The sequence below is a fragment of the Pelophylax lessonae genome (assembly GCF_965119305.1).
Source record: "Pelophylax lessonae genome assembly, chromosome: 10".
Lineage (NCBI taxonomy): Eukaryota > Metazoa > Chordata > Amphibia > Anura > Ranidae > Pelophylax > Pelophylax lessonae.
Genome location: NC_138777.1, coordinates 72556608 through 72580838, shown reverse-complemented (window position 1 = coordinate 72580838; position 24231 = coordinate 72556608). Strand labels below are relative to the sequence as shown.

The window sequence follows — 24231 nt, the reverse complement described above, 5'->3', positions numbered from 1 at the left end:
ATGGAATAATCACAAAATTAAAACGCACAAACACACAACAACCCCCTCCCCTTCTCCCTCCCCAATAAACAGAAAGGCTGCATTCAGTTGACTACATCAAGCAGAAGTCTTTTTCAGTAGTGAGGAAACACTTAACACTGAATGACGGCCTAGATGGAAGCCTGGGGCTTCGGTGATTTGCACAGCAAACAGAGATGGGACATTCAGGAGTCCAGAAGAGTCATCCTGGTGTAGGTCTGGTAATACTCAATATGATGGTTCCCTGTATAGAGAGGAAAAACGATCTGTTATTCTATGTGGACGGAAAATGAAAAACTCCAGTAAAAACTTTATATAGTTTATTCTTTTTAATTAAAGTATACCGAAAAGGCAAAACTTTTTTTTTTAAGTTTTGGATAGAGGGGAGATGGATTATAACACCTCCGATTTGATTGCTTGCTGTGTCCTCGTTAGGGAGATTCACCCTCCCCATTTGTCATGTTTCCCATTACCATTGAAAGTCAAAGATAAACCCAAAATTTTGGGTCGTCCCTAAAAAAGTTATAGAGGGGAAATCTTCCAATGGGGACACTACTTCTGGTGACCTGAGGGTCCCCAAGGAATTTCATTCATTTGCAGGGATTTCCTCTCACGTCCTGTTTGGTTTTGGGAATGGGAGATGGCAGAAATAAACCTTACAGGGGATATAACCTTCCCTTATTCTAGCCATAATGGAAAAAAAGTGTTTCCTATAGTTCTTCTTTAAAGTTGTACTGTAGGCAGATATAAAAGCCAAAGCCCATGTTTCCTTTTAACTTGAAATAGTATCTTTGGGCCAAGCTGGCCTAAACAAACTGTTTCCATAATGAAGTTATTCTGGCGCTGCCAGTGCGATATTACACTATAGTACAGGGATCTTCAAACTACGGCCCTCCAGCTGTTGTGGAACTACACATCCCATGAGGCATTGTAAACTCTGACATTCACAGACATGACTAGGCATGATGGGAATTGTAGTTCCTGAACAACTGGAGGGCCATAGTTTGAAGACCCCTGCTATAGTAGCATCAGCTGCATACAGCTTGCAGAGGTGGAAATTGTGACATCGTGAGTCCACCTCGGCCAATCTGAGGAAGGCTTGTATTCATTCATAACAATGCAAGGCTTCTTCTGAATGGATGAGAAGCACTCAGTCTGACTTGATTTTGCTCTGGCAGCAGATAGGAAGTCACCCATGATGCTGTTGAACACCATGGTGCATGCTCTATGTAGCCGATGCTAATAAAGTGATACTACAGATGCTAGTATAGCACAGAATAACTTTGTTATTGAAATTGTTTGTTTAAGCCGGCTTAGCCCAAACAAACTATACTAAACTTTTTTTTAATGTAAGCATCTGAATTTGACCATGTATGAAACTTTTGCAGTTGTGGGCTTTTGCCTCACAAATGAATATCCAAAACTGATGGTTTATACCAGATACAGTTCTACCATAAACATACTGATTAAGTTATCTCTCCATTCCCAAACCTCTACTTAACTGAAGCCTTACCTTTCCATGTCCTGCATTGAGGAGTTCTAACAAAGTTACAGTCAAATTGGATACATGGCTCAATGTTTTAGGCTGTAATTAGTCTCAAAACCCCTTATACTGGAAGCACAGCTAGCAATAGAAACATAAAAGGTATATAATACATGCCTGGACTCTAAAGTATGGATAAAACCCCTAGCACTATTGCTTGGACATGATGCAAAGTGATTCAATTTCATTATATCTGGACTGGTACACTATTGCACCCGATCACTGTAAGGATCACAGTGATTAGTGCATCAGGAAATACTTCCCTTCCCAAGTTTTATGCATCAGTCTAATGTTCATAAAGCAGACATGATAAAAAGAAATAAGGAATTCAGTCCCCTTGAACAATGCTGACAGATTAAACGGATAGACCATGTTATGTTAGCTGACATTTTGGTTAGAAACAAAATTGCGCTTATGGGTACCTCTAAGCTGCCAGCACATAATTTTATAAATAGATAAATAATAACTCCTTAATGTGAAATAGTTAAAAACAAATAGTCCACATGTGTGAAATGCCGAATATTTGATTGTAGATGGACCCTCATCAAGGGCAGAAGCAATCTTCCGCGTCTATCAGTGTAGAATGAAGAGCCCGAAAAAAAGCCCCACCAATAGTGCACCTTCACCAATAGATCCAATATACACTTTCCAGAACTTTTTGACTCCTTACAAAAGAAGTCGAAAAATGCTTACAACTGAGAGACACAGCCTAGTACTCAGTTGTCATCATCCTGTGTGGGCTCACTTCATTCAAAGATTACAAACTCCACCATAAAAGAAAGTTAGGGAACCACATAGTGTGAAACCATAAACTCCAGGATTTATTCGAATGGTTAAGTACTTGCAAGCATAACAACGCTCATATCAGTAAACACTCGGTCCCGGGATTTACAAACATGGGCTCCGCCCTACGCTTTTCATCGCAACTGATGTCTTCCAAGCCTCTATATATAGTGCGTGATGACCAAACATGGCTTCCACACCCCTGAAGACGTCAGTTGTGGCAAAACGCATAGGGTGGAGCCAACGTTCGTGACTTCATCTCTCATTCCCAAACCCAGAAGTGGCCCGTCTAAATCTGGGGACTGAGTGTTTACTGATACGAGCAATGTTGTTTTTTTATGCTTGTGAGTATTTTACCATTCCAATAAATCTTGGAGTTTATGGTTTTGTGGTCCCCGACTTTTCTTTAATGGTGGAGCTTGTGACCTTTGAATGATGTGAACCCACACAGGATGATGACAACTGAGTACTAGGCTGTGTCTCTCAGTTGCAAGTGTTTTTTACTTCTTTTCTAAGGAGTCAAAAAAGTTCTGGTAAGTGTATATTGGATCTATTGGTGGGGCTCCTCGTTCTGCACTGATACACGAGGAAGATTGCTTATGCCCTTGATGGGGTTCTATCTGCAATCAAATATTAGGCACTTCACACATGTGGATTATTTGTTTTGAACTATCATTATTTATCTATTCATATATAATTCTATTTTCACAGTGGATTGTGTTTATTTACACGTGGTGAATGCTGTTGTGATTTATGATTTTAGCACTGCACTTTTTGATTTGTTATATTAGCTTACATTACCTGCAGAATGTTATGAATGTAGCACAACTGAGTACGGCTTCTAAAGCATAGAACAGCAGAAGAATACAGCTCAGCACTGTCTCCACTCGTAGCGCATAAGTCTGAAGAAACAAGAAATACAGTGCAAGCAATCCTGCTGGAATAGTTAGACCCACACTGACCACAAGGGGGAGCTTCCGTTCACACTGGTTCCCACGACATCCTGGCAAACAAAAAATTAATAGAAATGAATGATCATCTTCTTTAATATTGGAAAAAAAACAAAAAAAAACACAACCACCATTTGAAGTGCACCTAATCCTTAAAGCAGATCTTCAACCTCAGATCTTGTCATTCTCCCTGGACACCCTGGCCCCCCTCACTACACACAGAATCAGGCCCCCGACTCCTACAACCTTGGCAAACAGATGACACCATACGTTTGAAAAAATAGTTTTTTTTGACTTACCGTAAAATCCATTTCTCTGATGTTCATTGATGAACACAGCTCCTCAGGATTCCTGACCATTGGGTTATACCGCCCCCTACAGGAGTAGGACACTAGGCCGAAAAAAAAAACTTGACTACACCTATGGACAGTCCCAGGAGGTATACTCCTCCTCTCTGCTATAGGTACTTAGCTTTGTTACAAGCAGTGTCAGAAGTATTACAACTCCATAGAGGGGTGGGTGCTTTGTCTGTCAATGAACATCAGAGAAATGGATTTTAAGTCAAAAATCCCATTTTCTCTTTCGTCATTGACCGACACAGCTCCTCAGGATTCCTAACCATTGGGACGTCCCAAAGCAAACATGAGGGGTGGGAACAGAAAAAAATTTCCAAGGCTTAAACATTAGCCAGCCAGGAAACAGGAGCTCAATAAAAAACAACTGTAGCGCACCTGAACATTACTCCCCCAAAGAGGGAACAGCAGCCTGCAAACCTTGCGGCCAAAGGAAGCATCCGCAGTTGCCAACACATCCACTTTTTAGAAATTTGTGGAAGTGTACACCGACAACCAAGTGGCCGCCTTGCAAACCTGCGTCACTGACGCCTGATAACGAAAAACCCAGGAAGCACTAAGCGCCTGAGTAAAGTGCACGGTTACAGGGAATGGAGGAACCTGACCCTTGATCGAATAGGCCTGAATCACTGCCTGATCTGTCTTGAAATGGTCACAGAAGAAGCGGACAGTCCTGTTCTTAGCCCATCCATGAACACAAATAGTGATTCTGACTTCCGAAAAGACTTCGTAGCTGCCAGGTACACCCGAATCGCCCAAACCACATTCAGGGCATGCAACGAAATTTCCTAGGATGTTTAGGCCTGGGACACAGGGAATGAAACACAATGTCTTCAGTCAAATGGAAATCGGAGACTACTTTAGGAAAGAACGACAGATAGGGGCAAGAACCACCTTATCTTCGTGGACCACCAAGTAAGGGATGCGACAAAATAATGCCGCCAAATCTGACACCCTGCGAGCAGAGGTGATAGTCACCTTCTGGGACAGCATAAGCAGGGGAATCTCCCGAATATTTGCAAAGGGAGGCTTTTGGAGGACTGAAAGTTCAGATCCCAAGGCGGTTGAGGAGACTGGATCGGTGGAGTCCAATGCCGAACCCCTTGAAGAAAGGTACACACCAGGGAGTGCGTGCCCAGGGACTGTAGAAAGAATACCACCAAGGTCGACACCTGGCCCTTGATAGTACTCAAGGCCAATTTCTGCTTAACCTCGAAGGAAGGTCAAGACCCGCATCACCGAGAAAAAACGAGGATGAACACTAAGTGACTTACACCACGAAATGTACGCTTCCCACGCACGATAGTAGATCTTCCTAGAGGTAGAATACCTAGCCTTCAGCAGCGTCAGAAACACTGACCCAGGCAAACCTCTATCCCTCAGCACCTGGCTTTCAACAGCCAGGCCGTCAAAGCCAGCGACTGCAAAGCAGGATGAAAGCTCGGCCCTTGGGACAACAGATTCTCCCTGAAAGGCAGTGTCCAAAAGGACATTGGTGACCCATCACACCAGGTCGGTGAACCAAGGCCAGTCCGGGACCACTAGATAGACCGGAATCGCTTTGGCCTCGATCCTGGGTAAAAGCTGCAGTAGAAGCTTGAGAGGAGAAAAAGTGTAGATCAGATGATACTGGCCCCACAGGGCCACTAGAGCCTCTGTGGCATTCCTCAGAGGATGCCGTGACCTTGCTTCAAACCTCAGTACCTTTCTTTTGAGCCAGGACGCCAACAGATTCACCATAGACATATCTGATTAAACACGTCCAGGTAAAGGGACCATTCCCTATGGTCCAACATCTGACGACTAAGATAGTCCACCTGCCAGCTATTTCACCCCTGGCATAGGTATGATGGAGAGGGCCAGAACTAAGCGTTCTGCCCACTAAAGGATGTCGGCTACTGCCAGTGCTGCCAAAACACTCTTTGTTCGCCTTGGTAATTGACATAGGCCACCACCGTGGCTTTGCCCAACTGGAAATGTATCAGTAGCCCCCGGACACTATCTGTCCAGTGATCCAAGCACAGCCTGATCACCTGAACTTCCAAGACATTGATCGGTAATCTGGACACTTCCAGTGTCTAGGAACCCTGAGCAGAGCTCAGTTCCAGGACAGCTCCCCACCCAGACAGACTGGCATCTGTGGTGACCGTTGTCCAAGACAAGGGGAGAAAGGATTTTCCCTGTGGAAGAGCTGAGGAACAAATCCCCCAACCAGGGACCCCTGTTTGCCTGGCGCAGCTGGATACATATATCCAAGGACCGCGGTCACTCGTCCCATTTTACCAAGAACTCCCTTGGAAGGGACCAAGTATGGAAATGTGCAAACTAAACCACCTTGAAGGTAGATACCATTGGGCCCAGCACCCGCATGCAAGTACGGAGGGAGGACAACATGCTGGACAGCAGTAGATGAATTGCAGCATGCAACTTCTGGAGATTTTTCAGAGGAAGGAACACTCTGGCTAGAGCCGATTCCAGAGTCAGACCCAAATAATCCAATTCTTTGGATGGAATCAGAGCAGACATCTAGTATTTCAGAGGTCAACGGAACCCTTCAGGGTCAGTATAGTGATCCCTGCGTCGCCCATCAAGGCCGCAGAGGACTCCCCTCGTAAGAGGAGGTCGTCCAGGGAGCCCATTACCGCAAACTCCCACTGACGCACCAATGCCAAAACCGGGGCAAACACTTTGTAAAGACCAGAGGAGCAGAGGCGCGACCCAAGGGTAGCACCACGCTAGAGTCGGGGACACATTGGAATGTACAGGGAATCATCCTTGATGCCGACAGAGGCAGAAGTCCCTGATGAAGGGGTGCCACCACCATATGAATGGACTCCATTCTGAACTTCTGTACCCACAAAAGCAGATCAGAGCCCTAAGGTCCTGAATTGGACGAACCTAGCCCTCCATCTTTGGGACCAGGAACAGGCTTGGAAAAAAAAAAACCCAGAACCATTCTGATGATGCAACAGGTTATGCACCTCCCCAAAAAAGCTTGCAAATGGTCTGGGACACAAACTGGAAAGGAGAACATTTCCGGAGGGCAAGAACTAAACTGAAACTTGTAACCGGACAGTATCCCTTCGTGGACCCATTGGTCCCAGCTGCACCCTCAATCTGCAGTCACCTGCAGGGATGCAACCAGTGCGTCAATCAGTGCCTCCTGAGTGCAGCTACAGCTGTGGAGGAATCATCCTCACTATCAGACAAGTTAGGGAACGTGGCTTCCAACCCCGCAGCGTGGGCATGTCCGTGGCGACAGAGCCAGATTCAGGATCTGGCAACAGATGAGGCAGGGAAGGGTGTGGGCGCTCTGGGAAACACAAACAAAAAACCCATAAGGGGCCCCCGACTGAGACCCCCCAAAGAGGGCTGCTGAGACCCCACATAGGGGTGCAGACCGCCGATGCCCCTCCAAAGGGTATCGTCCTCACCATCCCTGCTAAGAAGGTTACAAAAAAGAGCGCTTGCCTCTAGTGCCTCTCTAATGTGGGTAGTCCTGTAAACTGAATCCCCCCCCAGGACCCCACAACGCCCACAGGGATGGGCACCCATAACCTATGCGGGCGACCCATACTATTCCATGCAGTGCCGCCCCTTCTTGCCGGCACCTAGCAGGCTGCAAGTCGCGGCCTAAATTTTTGGGTGCCTGGCCACGAGTGTGCGGACCGGGGGGACCTGGTCTGAACAAGGGGGCGCTGTTAACAGCCAGGCCGGCAAGAAGGGAGGGTGGATGTTTGCACAAGGAGCAGTGGCTTCAGCCGCCCTCAATAGGGCTGCTCCACAGAGTGTTTGGCCATTAGGCCGCGGCCTCAATTACCGGCAGGGTCCGACCACGAGCAGCACGGATCCATGAAAGTCCGGTCACCCGCTTCCCAGGCCTAACGGCAGATAAGGTGAGCCCAAGGGACAGTGCACCCTCTAGATACCCAGGCCAGAGGGACCAGGGCATGTGGATAAACCAGGCCACGTCCCCACCGTGGTGGGGGGGGATGGAGGTGAACCCCGGAGTGACCGACCACCCCAGGGAGTATCCACACCCCACTTAACACTCTTCCTCCCCCCCCTCCCCTCCTCAAAAGACTCCTTGCCTTTTGTCTCCTTGACTGTACGCTTTGCTGGTTCTCATCCTACCTATCCCACTGTACCTTCAGTGTCACTTGCAATTCTACTCCCTCTTCTATTCTTCCTTTCTCTGTCGGGGGTCCCTCAAGGTTCTGTTCTTGGACCTTTCCTATTCTCAATCTACACCTCCTCCCTGGGTCAGCCAATAGCCTCCTATGGCTTCTAATACCATCTCTAAACCAGCGACACCCAAATCTATCTCTCTACTCCTCAGCTCACTCCTTCAGTCTCCTCATGTATCACTAATTTACTAACAGACTTATCAGCCTGGATGTCACACTACTTCCTCAAACTTAATCTTTTCAAAACTGAGCGCTTAACAATCGCTTTAAATATATTCAAGGTGAATCGATTCACAAAGGTATACAAAGTTTTAAAAGTTCGTCACAACCCAAGTGCAAAAAGCCCATCGCCTGCCCGCATGTTGCAGACAAGGAATATTGCTCTCTGTATGAAGCAGTGGTCTCTCTGCAGAGATCCGACATGCCCTCTCGCCATGTCAGAGGTGAAGCTCTCCAATCAGCAGTCTTTAATGATTTCTGAGGTCTGACTTGGCAGGGATGAGTTAGCACAACTGCTGTGTAACACAAAAGGCATCGTAGCATTAAATCCTTCCCGCCCAGTCACCCTGTCCCTTTAACAAAGTCTGTATTGCCAGGGGTCAGAAAGGACCAGAAGATCATATAACCACCGTGAAGGGCTGTCAAAGTGGTCATATGATTGGAAGCCGGTCCTGCTGGCTCCCGATCATTAGTAGAGCTGTCTTGGAGCGCACAAAGAGCGTGGTCTCAGAAAGGAAAGCTCTGCTGCCCATGGACACATATGTGCAGCATGTGAGTGTAAAGGCCTACCCTCTTTATTGCTGCACATATGGGTGGCAAAAGGTTAATATTTAGGCAAAAACAGATACCAAGTGTATATTCTTTATAAACAGAAACTTATTTATTGATACATGCTAACAGAATTATTGGCCATCTTTGTAAATGAATTTCATGTTACATTCATATTTGCTTCCCTGAATCACAGGGATGCTTCTCCCTGCAGGAATCTGTTGATATTTGAAATGAGCACAGCTGTTTTTGGCATTGCCCACACAGCCACATCATCCATTCACAGGGATCCGTGAATGGAAAACTACAAGCCCCATCTTCTATCGGGGCAAAGGGATTTGCAGGTCTCAAAGTAGCACCACATCACCACACTTCTAGTCCTTTGATACTTACTCCAGGCCCGTAACTGGTAGGTCCACACCTCTGTATAGACCCGGGGCTAGTGGAAGATTCTACAGGAAAATATGCATTGAACCCACAACCCACTGATTTCAGTTGCAATGCTGTGCAGGCTCCAATTCCAAGAACATAATAAATGCCCAATATTGCCTCTAATACTTACCTGAGTCCCATCTTTATCCAGCGATGTCCATGAGTGCCTCAGCTGTCCGGAACTCTCTGTCCTTATTGGCTGAGACACAGCAGTGGCGCCATTGGCTCCCGCTGCTGTAATCAAACTCAGTTAGCCAATCAGGAGAGAGAGAGAGGACGGGGCCAAACAGCAGCTTTGTGTCTGAATGGACACACAGAGCCGCAGCTCGGCTTGGGTGCCCCCTATAACCAGCTGCTTGCTGTGGGGGCACTCGACAGGAGGGAGAGGCCAGGAGCAGCAACGAGGGACCCCAGAAAGAGGAGGATCCAGGCTGCCCTGTGCAAAACCAACTGCACAGAGGAGGTAAGTATAACATGTTTGTTATTCTAATAGAAAAAAAAAACAAAATTTTACAATCACATTCACAAATATATTTATAAAAATCTCAAGACTATAGATTCAACTTGTATTCTTATTGTCCTTGGTGTAGGTTTCTCTTTGTGTAAGTACAATGAATTAATAATAATGGCTTACACATCTCACCAGGTGCAATAGTCCTACAAGTGTTTCACAATGAGATCGTATAGGATGCATCTAGGTCTAGGTCACAGTTTCAGCTATACAATTACATTTTAATGAATGCTCGCATGGGAAATTCATTATTTATACGTCTTTATTCTGCAGCTTCCCTGGTGACTTTTCATGTCCAACATCGAATGCACAAAAATCAACAAAAATACATCATGTTTGACTGAATCCTACAAACAATGTTTAGTTTTTTTTAACTTCTAGGCCATATTACAGTAATATAGTCTGGTGTAATGTACTAGTTCTAATGTCGGTATGCACTAGAAAACAGCATGCATATTATTTGCAGTTGGATGGTATACTTCTGTACAGAATCGTATTTAAAGAAATCCTATCACCAGGTTAAAAAAATGACCGTAAAAGTAAAGAAAATCAAGGATTTTAGATGGTTACTTGCAGTATATTTTCTTTTTATAAATAGTTTTGTTTTCACTTGCAATGTGCTTTTGAATTTGCTAGAAAATTTGACTAATCCAGGAGGGGTCGATTCCCTAGCAAAGCCCCCTCCCTCCTTGCACGTCATGACCCTATTCTTCTTTTAGGAGTGTCTGATTACTTTCTATGCTGGCCCAGCTCCTCCACACTTCCCTACATAGACTTTTATGCACCTGCTAGGGCAGTAGCAAAGGGTAATACAGAAAAGTGTCCCTTGAGTGACAGCTCTGAGTCTGCGGGGGCTGCTAACATCACAACCAAGATACATTTTAAAATAAATAACTGTGCTAAAAATTGTCTTACACAGCACCAATACTAGTTCCCAAAGCAGCAATCTCTACTGTGCAATATTGTCACAAAATACTAATAAACAGAAACAGAATTGGCCTAGTAAATATTATTACACATAATAAAAAAACAACAACACCCCATGATGACGTCATTTGTGATGAAATGCGTAGGGAAAATGACGCGCTGACCTCGCAGTTTTGGTCCTGGAAGTGCGGGTGATGTGTTTTAAATGCCTGCCCGCAGGTGAAATTTTATATAGCAGCTTGCTGTGGGGGCACCCAAGCCGAGACACAGCTCCCTGTGTCCATTCAGACACGAAGTCGTGACCCGGCCCTGTCCCTTCTCTATCCTGATTGGCTGACTGACTTTCATTGACAGCAGCGGGAGCCAATGCTGTACTGCTGTCTCAGCCAATGAGGAGGGGAGTCCCAGGCAGATGAGAAACTCCTGCAACATCGCTGAATAGAGATAGGCTCAGGAAAGTATTAAGGGGGCCGAGGGGGGCTGCTGCACAAAGGTTTTTTTTATCCTAAGGTATAGAATGCCTTTACAATCCCTTTAAATCAGCCTTTCCTAACTTTTGTTTTAACAAAGAGGAACCCTTGAAATAACTTTGAGAGTCTCAGGGAACCCTTGTAAAAAACTACTATATCTACAACTTATGATACATTAGTGTGATGGTCAATGGTAAGAATGTTCCTTACACTTGTGGTCATTGGGAAGAATTACCCCCTACAGATAGCTAATAAGATCAGCGGTATCAGTGGGAACTTATCTGAGAGGCAGAAATTGCTCATTGCACAAGGAACCCCTAACAACCTCTGGAGGAACCCTGGATGAGAAACTGGTTTAAACACTCCCAATGATGCATCTACTCACCAAGAAACAATCTTGTAACTTCAATTCCAAGATAGAGAAAAAGAATCACCACTTCCAGTACGAGGTTAGAGGTGGGGTATGGTAAAATAAGTCCTGGGAAAAAAAGAAAATTGTAAACTCCACCAAACCATAATATATTTGATAGCTTATCTTGGCCACTGAAATATTTTACAGTCTGGAGTCCTCTATTATTTTAAATTTCAGAAATGGTGAGAATAAAGATTAAAAACAACAAATTGCCTTTATGTATCAAAGCTAATAAAATGGAACCCCACCTACACCGCAGGTCAACTTTATACTGTACATTATAAAGAGTTTGGACTCCCTACCTGATTTTCTTCTGTAGATACTGAGAGAGCACAGTAGTGCCCTAATGCAAGTATCAAAGAAGCTGCTCCTACAGGCTTTTGAGCTTTTTCAAGCTCTCATTTTTTCTGCCTGGAAACATGGCTCCATGTTAGCCAATGTGTCCATGCACACTCTGGCTTTTTCAGTTTACAGGCAGAAAAACCCCCAACAAACTCGCATTTTTGAGAGGAGATTTCGAGCACAAAAGACGCCTAAGTGCCAAACAACGTGTGAAAAAGCGCAAAAGAGCATGAAAAAGCTCAAACACACACACACAAAATTGAATATATGAGCTGAGGGAAGGGTTTGTGAAAAAAAGAAAAAAAAAAAAAAAAAACCTTATGCTCAAAAAAGCGCATTAAAACGTGCAAAATAAAAGCTCACATGCCTGTAAAAATGGGATTTTCGACTTACCGAAAAAAATCTATTTCTATAATGTTCATTGATGGACACAGCTCCTGATCTTCTTAACCATTAGGGTTATACTGCGCCCTACAGGAGTAGGACACTAGGCAGAGAAAAAGTCTGGCTACGCCTATGGGCAGTCCCAGGGGGTATACTCCCTCTCTCTGCTATAGGTACTCAGTTTTGTTACAAGCAGTGTCAGAAGAATTACAACTCCCGGGGGGGGGGGGGGGGGGGATTGTGCTGTGTCCGTTAATGAACATTAGAGAAATGGATTTTACAGTAAGTCAAAAATCCCGATTTCTCTTTTGTACATTGACAGACACAGCTCCTGATCTTCTTTGGGACATCCCAAAGCAGTGTTAAACATGAGGGGTGGGAACAGCGAAAAAGAAACTCCCAAGGCTAACTATAGCCAAACAGGTAAACAGGAGCTCAACCAAAACAACTGGAGCCCACCTGAAAAAAATAATAGACCCTTAAAGGTCCTCTAAACAGAAGCCTGAAAAACGTGGCGGCCAAAGGAAGCATCCACAGATGCCAACACATCCACTTTATAGAACTTTGTGAAAGTGTGCACCGATGACCAGATGGCCGTCTTGCAAACCTCTGTCACTGATGCCTGATGACGGGAGGCCCAGGAGGCACTGAGCGCCCGAGTAGAGTGGGCCTTGACCGGGAAAGGAGGAACCTGATCCCTGATGGAATAGGCCTGGATCACCATCTGTCTGATCCATCTGGAAAGGGTTGCTGAGGAAGCGGACAACCCTTTCCGAGGCCAATGCGTGATTTTCATTTGAATGAAGACATTGTGTTACCTTCCCTGTGTCTGAGGCCAAATTATTCAAAGGAAATTGACAGGCAATTATGGTGTACCTGGCAGCTACGAAGTCTTTTAGGAAGTCAGACTTACTATTTGTGCGTTTGTGCGTGAGTCTGACTTCCTGACGCACAAAAAGTGGGGCTAACACTTTTGTGAAGACCCGAGGAGCAGAGACGAGACCAAAGGGTAATGCCACAAACTGATAATGCTCCTCTCCCATGGCAAAGCGGAGGAAGCGCCGGTGACCGGCACATATTGAAATGTATGGGTAAGCAACCTTGATGTCGATAGATGCAAGAAAATCCCCCTGATGCAGGGATGCCACCACCGTGTGAATGGACTCCATCCGAAATTTCTGCACCTGCACAAAGCAGTTCAGCGCCTTGAGGTCCAGCATTGGACTAACCTTGTCTTCCTTCCTGGAAACTGAAAACAGGTTTGAGTAAAAACCCTGAAAACTTTCCGAAATTGGAACTAGAACAATCACCCAAACAGACCCTGTAAGCGGTCCGGGGACAGGTGCAAGTTGGAAGGAAAGAACGAACCTTGCCGGGGGAAAAGAGCGAAAATCGATCTTGTAACCAGACCGAATGACTTCATGGACCCACTTGTCTTGTACCAGGGAAGTCCACGGGTCGAGAAACCAGCGAAGACGTCCCCCCACCCCATATACGGGTGAGGGCGCACCTTCATGCTGAAGAAGCCTTGTCTGCGAGTCTGCAGAAGCCCTCTTTTGGTTGCCAGAAAGGTTTTGAACCATTGTCAGTCGACCCTGGGGGACAAAAAAACTTCTTATGAGCTGAGAAGGAGGGTCCACGTCTACGACGAGGGTCCTTGCTCTTATTACCTTGCGGAAGAAAGGTAAAATAGTTTTTTTTTGTTTCACCACAGTCTAGTAATATGTTAAAAAGTATTCTTCACTCTATGTATCACTAAATTTGACATGAAATACCCATGAATTAGAAGTCTAAACCCATCTAATAGTGATATATCACTTTAAAATGAATTCATAGTCTGGAATCTGTTGCCCATAGAAGTGGTGGTCAACTTTATTGATATAGGGGGCCTCAAGTGTGGACCTTAACTGGGCCATAAGGACATGCATACTCTGTGAAATTCTTAAAGTGTGTTGTAGATACTCATTAGAATATGGTCTTGCAGTAATGTGGCAGATTCATGTACATGCCTGTAAGGTGTCCGACTACATCCATACCTCTAGATATGCGTCACAAATACCTTATGGAATCACCCCCATCAATAAATGTAATGCTACAAAAAGCTTTCAGAGGCCACAGTCATGCTATAGCACAGGGGTTTCCAAACTACCACCCACAGGCTATACCTGGCCTGCTGCAAGATTATATGTCTTCTGATGTAAGGGGGGACTCTGATGTAAGGGAGCCTTTGATTGGGACTTCGATGTAAGGGGGGACTCCAATGTAAGGGAGACTGATGTGGACTCTGACATAAGGGGGGCTTTGATGGGGACTCTGATGTATAGGGGGGCTCCAATGTAAGGGAAACATATGGGGACTCTGATGCAAGGGGCGCCTAATGTAAGGGAGACTGATGGGGACCCTGATGTAGGGGGGCTTTTGATGGAGACCCTGATGTATGGAGGGGGCTCCAATGTAAGGTAAACTGATGGGGACTCTGATGTAAGGGGGCCTTTGATGGGGAATCTGATGTAAGGGGGCCTTTGATGGGGAATCTGATGTAAGGGGGACTCCAATGTAAGGGTGAATTATGGGGACCCTGATGTAAGGGGGCCTTTAATGGGGACCTTGATGTAAGAGGCTTTTGATGGGGACTCTGATGTATGGGGGGGGGGGCTCCAATGTAAGGGAGACTGATGGGGACCCTGATGTAAGGGGGCCTTTGATGGGGACTCCAATGTAAGGGAGACTGATGTGGACTCTGATGTAAGGGGTGTAAGGGGGGCTCTGATGGGCTCAAGTTTATTTGGAAATTCTTTTCTTTGTTTTCCTGAAGTTTTTTTCCTATTGTTCCAAATATTATCCTGCAGAATACAAAAAATGCCAAGTGCCACTTCTTCATTCATTTACATTTGATTCATTTATTTATAAAACAGATTTTTTTTTGTCCCTTGAATGCTCATCTAATATACAATGTGGCCCCATGATGATAGATTTGGAGCCCCCGGGTCTATAGAATACCACAAAGCAAACATTACTCTCAATGGGCACCAATGCAATAATCTGACTGACGGCTACTTACCTTTATATATAAAGATGAGGGCTTCAATCAAGAAGTAGGAGGCGCAGTACCATCCATTGAGGAAGAGGAGGACTTCCAGAGGAGTGGAGGAGCGCTAATCTTGTAAAGGAAATCTCATTACCATGCTGATTGATTACAGTAAGCTGCTCCTAAAAATATATCACCTGCTGCCTGCTGGAAATGTTACATTGTGTAGAATTCTGTAAGGAAGCCATAGTGAGCCGGGTCTGACACTCATCACAATATATCAAATCTGTTCTATTGATCCTCATATTTATATGTTCTATAAGCAGAAGACGATTACTGGACTGACTGTCTGTCCATGATTGGCATCACAATACTTATCTAAAGCTGGCCGTACAATAGAGGAAACCTGTCCAAAAATGTTCATTTGAAGAACATTCATTGGACGGGAAACTGCAAGGCGACTGTAAGAAAATGATAAGACAAGGAGCACTCACACAATACGATGATGATCATGCCATTCCTTCTGTATAGAACATCTTGTAGATCTGTACAATCACAGCACACATTACAATCTGCTGAGGTCTAATGAAAAACCTTCCCGCTCATTACAATACATGGGTGGAAATTGGCCGGTTCAGCAGAAACTGGCTGAATTTCGATCCATGTATGGGCAGGCTAATTGTACCCAAGTCGATCCATCAATTGACTTGGGTACAACTAGCCTATCAGTATTTATAGCCACTAGCAGTAATCATTGTGTTCTGCCGGCCAGGAAGGCTATCCACCCTCCTTCCCGTGAACTGGATGGACTTGTGTCTTTTTTTCAACCAAACTATGGCCTCTTTCACACGGAGTGGACCTTAATTCGATCCGCTCCGGCACTTTTTTTTTTTTTTTTTTACGGACACAGATGACACTTGTGTCATGCAGTCCATATATCATCCCATCCGTTTGCGGATGATATACGGACATAATGTATGTCTATGGATGACACCGCTGACATCGGATTTTGCATCCTTTCCGTTTTTTAAACGGAAGAAAAATAGGGTTCTGTTCCGTTCCAAAAAACAGAACAGAACTGAAAGGACACAAATCGGATGTCAGCGGATGGTCATCCACTGACATCCACAATCCCATAGACATGCATTATGTCCGTATATCACCCGCAAATGGATGGGATGATATACGGACATACGGAACGCCCGTGTGAAAGAGGCCGGAGTATAAATCATCTATGGGCTGCCTTATACCGCCTTGCGCTAGGTTTATAATTAAATTGCACATTACATGACCAGCCACATACTGACAATCTCACAACATCCACCCGGCTGCCCACCAAAAGGCTAAATAGCAGCCAGATGACACCGTTCCATGCAGGAGGTGCGATGCTTTGCATTAAAGCCGCAGCAAATAACACAACATGAGTTGACGGGTACCACCTGTCAAACTTGGCCATTAAAGTGAATGGGGGCCGGGCCACAAGTTTTTAGCTTGCAGTTGCAGTGCATCAGCCCCATTATAATCTGCCTTCAAAAAGGGAAAAAACAGGCACTCAAGAGACAACAGGGCTGCCTCCTAAACAGCTGACAGCAGCGATTTGAAAAGTGATCCACCGCAGATCAATTAACAGAGCTTTGGCTTGTGTGAATCGAGCTTACACACACTATGTCCATCGGACGGATTCCGTTTTTCTCAGCGGGGGATCGAGCCGCCGATCCCCCGCTGAGCAGGAGGATGACAGCTGTGTCTCTGCGCTGTGTGCGGAGACACAGCTGTCAGTTCCCCATGCATCTCTATGGGGAAATCGGATGGGACCGGACTGTCGGTCCGTTCTCATCCGATCCGCTGGACGGATGGAAAATAGGGTTTCCATCCGTCCAGATTTGACGGATTGAATGTCAGCGGACATGTCTCCGCTGACATCCGATGCCCCATAGGGATGCATGGGGTGACCGTTCAGATCCACCAAAAAAAATGGACAGGCGGATCTGAGCGGTCCGCCTGTGTGAAAGGGGCCTTAAGCTGGTCATGTGTTACAGCTTAAATCAGGGATCCTCAAACTACGGCCCTCCAACTGTTGCGGAACTACACATCCCATGAGGCATTGGAAAACTCTGACATTCACAGACCTAACTATGCATGATGGGAATGGTAGTTCCTGAACAACTTGGAGGGTCATAGTTTGAAGACCTCTGGTCTAAATGTACAATGTCTGTCTAATTGGGAAGTACCCATAGAACCTTATTAAAGAGGTTGTAAACCCATCATTTTTATTTATTTTTTTTCAACCTGTAAGACAAACACATAATGAGTTAGTATGCATGTAATGTCCTTATATTAAAAGTCAGCAGCTACAGTACTTGTGGCTGCTGACTTTTAATTTTTGGAAGGGGAGCCTGGAGCTCCTCTTTAATTACAGCCATGTGGATGAAACCGCGTACGACGCATAATCAGGGAGAATTGTGTGTTTGGGAAGTTCCTGTGCTGTGTAAAGTCACCCCATACACATGAATGGCTATACGCGGTATATAGCGGTACTCATATATACAGATTTGTAGTATACAAGCGTATTCCTTACCCCCTCACACATGAATGGCTGTACACGGTATACAGCGGTACTGATGTATATAGATGTGTAGTATAAGGGTGTATTCCTCACCCCATACACGATTGGCTGTACGTGGTATACAGCGGAACTGCTGTATATAGATGTGTAGTATACGGGTGTATTCCTCACCCCATATACATGACTGGCTGTACGTGCTATACAGCGGTACTGATGTATACAGATGTATAGTATACGGGCGTATTCCTCACCCCATACACATGACTGGCTGTACACGGTATACAGCAGTACTGATGTATACAGATGTATAGTATACGGGCGTATTCCTCACCCCATACACATGATTGGCTGTATGCGGTATACAGCGATACTCATGTATACAGATGTGTAGTATACGAATGTATTCCTCACCCCATACACATGATTGGCTGTACGCGGTATACAGCGGTACTCATGTATACAGATGTGTAGTATACGGGGGCATTCCTCACCCCATACACATGAATGGCTCTACGCGGTATACAGCAGCACTCATGTATACAGATGCGTAGTATACAGGCGTATTCCCCAAACACAGAAATTCTTTGCGCTCTGCGTACCGGTGCTCCTTTTCCTATGTTTTCTGCTACAACTCCTATATCATTGTATGTTCACCTTCTGTAATATCATCTCCCTACACAGCAAATCACACACCATCACACACAGGGCTAGCCTGGCAGTCTGCTGGGACTTGTAGTTCTCCAGCCACAGCCTGTAGGATGCGGTGACACCTCTCCCACACACGTCCCCCTCCGGTGTCACCAGCCTCTCCTCCATACCGGTAAGCAGAAAGGATACAACCCCTCGTCTTCTCCCTGCAGAGGAGACACAAATAACACTGGTTACATGCTGGAGATCGCCGGTACACAATGACAGCCCGCTACCTCCGGAATGATGCCTGCCACGGGAGTCTCACTTCACCGGCAGAAATATCTAATAATAAACACCGCTGTGTGTGTGCTCACCTTTAAACGCCATCTTGTTGCTCTAAGGACGCGGATTACGTCACTTCCTGGATACCGCTGACAGATCTGTAGCGATGGGCGGGAGAGGGGCGTGGTCAGTGTCAGGCTGTTGGTACCTGAGTGTGCCCTGTGTGATGCAGCTGGTTCTTGTGGTGCCCGCACACAGCTCAGTCTGATTGTTAGCTCTGTGTGTCTGGGCAGACTCAGGCTGATGTGGCAAAGTTCACCCAAAGCCTTTCATTTACAGGACTTGTATTGTTGTCACCACCATGTACACAATTTTCTCCTTAAATCCAGTTACAGATCTGTGAGAGTCTTGAGTGAAAACATTGATAAATAGACCCCTAAAAGTCCCACTCAGATCTGTCTGATGCATTGCATTAATGCATGTATAACTCCTGTCAGTTTTTTTTTTTTTGCCATCTATGTCCCATTGGGGAGATTTCCCTTCACTTCCTTTCCCATAGCTAGACAGGAAGTGGGAGGAAATCTCTCCTAAGTGAGGGAATCCCTGGTAGTCATCAGGGTCTCCAAACTATGGCCGTCCAGCTGTTCAGGAACTACAATTCCCATCATACTTAGTTATGTCTGTGAATGTCAGAGTGTTACAATGCCTGATGGGACAGGTAGTTCTGCAACAGCTGGGGGGCGTAGTTTGGAGATCACTGAGCTAATGTCTCTATTGCAGGGCTGGCCCAAGACATTGTGCTGCCTGGGTCCAAGAATAAAATTCTGCCCCCCCCCCCCCCAAAAAAAAAAAAAATCACACCCACCAAAAGGCCCCCACATCCATTATTTTATATAAATGTAAAAATTATATATACTGTTATCTTCTTCCATAACTTACCACCGGACGGATCCACCAAACACCCACTCTCTGTCCTCAGTCCTCTTGTCACTTCTGGGTCTACTGCACCCACCGCCCTAGAAGATCCAGCCTGCCCTGCGTGAGATGGAGTGCGCTGATATCTGACATCATTGTGCACACCACAATCACATGAGGAACTTTCCCCGGGGGAGACACTTCGCCTCCTCATACTCCCCAGTTAGTACTACAGGTGGCAGTATGAGATGGGGAAATGCCACCCATAATGCGCTGCAAACTGATGACACCCAAAACTGCTGGGAAAAAAAATCCTGGGAGCCAGTTTGCCGCCCCTCTCCAAGTGCTGCCTGGGTCCAATGGACTCAGCGGGACCCATGAAAGGGTCAGCTCTGCTCCATTTAAAGATTTACCCTCTACCCCTTTTCTGGTGACAACTCTTTCACTTTCAATGTTAATGGTAAACAGGACAAATAGAGAGGGTAAATCTATCTAACGGGGGCACAGACATAAATAAAAACTGACAGGTGTTCATATCCATCACCACTCTATCCAAAACCATATATGTAGAAGCAAACACCACTCATGGTTATGGGTCTTCCTCCACAAACACACGTCCGGGTACTGGCCCTGTCCGTCACAGGCTCCAAATAGCAAAGAAATTCTGTTTGGCCGCACATCCAGTATAAAATCACCATTATTTTGACACGTTCATAAAAGCAACACCAAACACAAATGGGTGAACAGCATCACCAGCTAACGCGTTTCATGCTCACTTAGTGCTAGTACAATTATTAATTGTTCCACACAGGTCTTCCTAATCACATGATTCTATGTATGCAGTGTGCCCCCATCAATGCAGAGTCATAAGTGACCAGTGTGCCCCCATCAATGCAGAGTGACCAGTGTGCCCCCCATCATTGCAGAGTGACCAGTGTGCCCTCATCAATGCAGAGTGACCAGTGTGCCCCCATCAATGCAGAGTGACCAGTGTGCCCCCATCAATGCAGAGTGACCAGTGTGCCCCCATCAATGCAGAGTGACCAGTGTGCCCCCATCACTGCAGTGATCAGTGCCCCATCAATGCAGAGTGACCAGTGCCCCAATCAATGCAGAGTGACCAGAGTGCCCCCATCAATGCAGTGACCAGTGCCTACATTGTGACCAGTGCCCCATCAATGCAGAGTGACAAGTGACCAGTGTGCCCCCATCAATGCAGAGTGACAAGTGACCAGTGTGCCCCCATCAATGCAGAGTGACAAGTGACCAGTGTGCCCCCTTTCAATGCAGAGTGACCAGTGTGCCCCCAGCAATGCAGAGTGACCAGTGTGCCCCCAGCAATGCAGTGACCAGTGTCCCCATCAATGCAAAGTGACCAGTGCGCCCCCACCAATGCAGAGTGAACAGTGACCGGCGTGCCCCCACCAATGCAGAGTGACCAGTGTGCCCCCATCAATGCAGAGTGACCAGTGTGCCCCCAACAATGCAGAGTGACCAGTGTGCCCCCATCAATGCAGAGTGACCAGTGTGCCCCCATCAATGCAGAGTGGCCAGTGTGTCCCCATCAATGCAGAGTGGCCAGTGTGTCCCCATCACTGCAGAGTGGCCAGTGTGTCCCCATCACTGCAGAGTGACCAGTGTGTCCCCATCAATGCAGTGACCAGTGTGCCCCCATCACTGCAGAGTGACCAGTGACCAGTGTTCCCCCAGCAATGCAGAGTGACCAGTGTGCCCCCATCAATGCAGAGTGACCAGTGTGCCCCCATCAATGCAGAGTGACCAGTGTGCCCCCATCAATGCAGAGTGGCCAGTGTGTCCCCATCAATGCAGAGTGGCCAGTGTGTCCCCATCACTGCAGAGTGACCAGTGTGTCCCCATCACTGCAGAGTGACCGGTGTGCCCCCATCAATGCAGTGACCGGTGTGCCCCCATCAATGCAGTGACCAGTGCCCCCATCAATGCAGAGTGACCAGTGCCCCCATCAATGCAGAGTGACCAGTGTGCCCCCATCACTGCAGAGTGACCAGTGTTCCCCCAGCAATGCAGAGTGACCAGTGTGCCCCCATCAGAAGAACCCTGCTCTGTTTAATCATGCGGCACTCGCCCTCAACCCCCCTTCCCTTCCGAAGACCGCCCAAGAAACCTATGGCAGGGCCGGCCCTGGGCGCCCCCGCCCCAGCTCACAGTGCACCCGCCCAGGATTCGGCCCTGGCGGCTGCCTACTTTGCCTGCAGTCCTAAATCTTGTAAATTTATGAGAGTCTCCACAGTGGAAGCACATGCAATCTAATGGATTTTCTTTGCTATGGAGGCCAGTTATAGGTAGGGGCAGAGGCCATTTTCTTTGTTGTTCATGTTTACTGGTGAGCGGACACACTAGATGCCTTTGCTGTTGTGCTATTGGCTGGGCGTCTATTATGCCCCCAAGTACCTTTAGGAGGGTTGGGCCACCTCCAGGCTCACCTGCCCCCTATCTATCCATTAGCTTGCAAGCAAACTGGTTAGCAAATTGAACTGGGAAATTTTTATCTGTATTTGTCTGATGTTTGTAGTCCCCTACGGCCATGCAGGCTTCCTCTACACTGTAGAGCACAGCTCAGTCATGTTAAAGGGGATGTAAAAAAAAAAAAAAAAAATCTGCAAGGCAATGCCATAATGTGCTAGTATGCTAGCACATTATGAAATACTCACCTTGGAACTAAGCCCTCCAGCGCTGTAAAGTCCCTGCTGAGAGGGCTGACATGTTCCCCGTCTGTCTTCCGGGTTCCTGAGCCCAAACTATGTGATTGGCCAGAGCCGGGGATGACGTCACTCCCGCACATGAGCCACCGTTTCCGTCATGGGCTCTGAAGGTTTGGCACTGTGAACCGGACCTTCAGACACATGCACTGATGATGTCATCGACTGCATGCACTCTGAATATCTCCTAAACTGTGCAAGTTTAGGAGATATTCACAGTACCTGCAGGTAAGCCTTATTATAGGCTTACTTGTAGGTACAAGTGGTAGAACAGGGTTTCCTACCACTTTAAGGACCTGGGACCTACAGATAAACCCAGCTGAATCAGTAGGAAGAGCGAAAAGGCAACCCACTTCACCGATCTTCACAGCCTAGGGACAACGCTGACCCAACGCCCATTCAAATCAGGAAAATAACAAATGTTACAATGCTTCCCGAACTAAGGGAAACACAATGTGAACTGAGGATTGAGGGGGGTGGGAGGGGTTTCTAATTGTCTGCATTGTGGTTCCTGTAGAGGAAGGACCAATCATCTCTCAGGTTGCTGTCTCGTAGAAAATTTTGGGGAAATATCAATTCCTCCCATGCTTTACGTTCATAAACTCCACACAGGACAAAATCATCAACTTTAAAATATATTTATTAAAATGATCAAAATGTGATCTAAAAAAAACACAAACAATTTTCAGCACCTAAAAAAATACTTTCATTATCTACAAAGTACAATTTATTTTCATTGTAAACACAATTTACATCAATATTGAAATCTTTAAAACACTGGAAGAAACATAAAGAACCCATTCACACTACTGCATTGTGGCAACACACATTAAAAGCGTTGGTGTAATGCAGTGCCATTCATTCAGAATGGGCTGCCAATGCAACTTGCCAATGGATGTGTGCTGTGAGAAGTCGTATTTACACTTTTTTGGTTCATTATGCAGCACATTCAAATGAACAGGCTGCCTTAATGCAATGCAGGTTAATATGTGGCATAACGTGTGTTAACACGAGTGAACCGCAATAGTGTGAAAGGGTCCTTAAAGGGTAACTCCACTTTTCTGGGAAAAATATAGCAAATAAAAATAAATAATATAGCTTAAAAAATTGCAACACAAGCCATAGTCTAATTTAAATATAAAATTATTTTATTTTCAATCTGCAGCTTCTGTAAAATTCAATGCAGCATGGCAACCCAGGAGCCTTCTGTACATGGTTGATGTACAGAACGTCCCCAGAAAAGTAATTTCCTTCTTGTGTGATTGGCATTTTCACAGAACTCTGCACTACAATACAAGTCTGATTTGAAGCAGCCTCTGCAACAAAAAAAACATTTTTTGCTGAGATGCGTATAAAAGGTTAATTACTTATAAAGGGATGCAGACACTGCACATTTCTTCATTATAACACTGAACATGCATCACCTGATTAATAATGAAAAAGTCACTCCCATTCAGGCTCGGTTCACATATATGCGATGCGGGAAGGCTGCGAATCCGCAGCCTTTTCCCGCATCGCACACGCACCCTCGGCAGTTCACACTGCCATATGCGATACGCTGGGGGTGTCAATGTAATCTTAACGACACCCCCAGTTTGATCGCATATCGCAGTGCGATCGTGCAGTTCGCACAGGATCGGATCGCACAAGTGTGAACCGCTGTGCGATCCGATCCTGATGCGGCTAGAAAAAAGGGTCTTGTGCGTGTTTGGAGCGGCTGCGGTGCGAATTTAGCCATACAAACTGTATGGCTAAACTCGCACCGCACAGCCGATCGCATGTAATGTCGGAGCAGTGCGCTCTGACATTACATGCGAACCCCGCACACGCACAAGTGTGAACCGGGGCTCAGATTCATTCTGCACATTGACAAAGCAGAAACAGGTGGGAATCTGCAACAACGTTTGGTAAAATCCTTACAATATACATTGATCACCTAGAGGGGACTTTTTTTTCTCAACAAAAGTGGAGTTACTCTTTAAGTTGTGATCA

General features: G+C 46.0%; 1 protein-coding gene across 1 annotated transcript; it reads right to left on the bottom strand.

Moving 5' to 3' along the window:
* On the bottom strand, positions 1 to 22322 carry TMEM216 (transmembrane protein 216; the record flags this gene model as incomplete). Its single annotated transcript, XM_082270972.1, has 6 exons — positions 1 to 262; positions 3146 to 3347; positions 11328 to 11420; positions 15142 to 15235; positions 15455 to 15569; positions 22192 to 22322. The coding sequence occupies 6 exons, from the start codon at positions 22320 to 22322 to the stop codon at positions 247 to 249; spliced, it is 651 nt and encodes a 216-aa protein (XP_082127098.1). The 3' UTR covers positions 1 to 246.
* Between the last annotated feature and the right edge of the window lie 1909 nt (positions 22323 to 24231).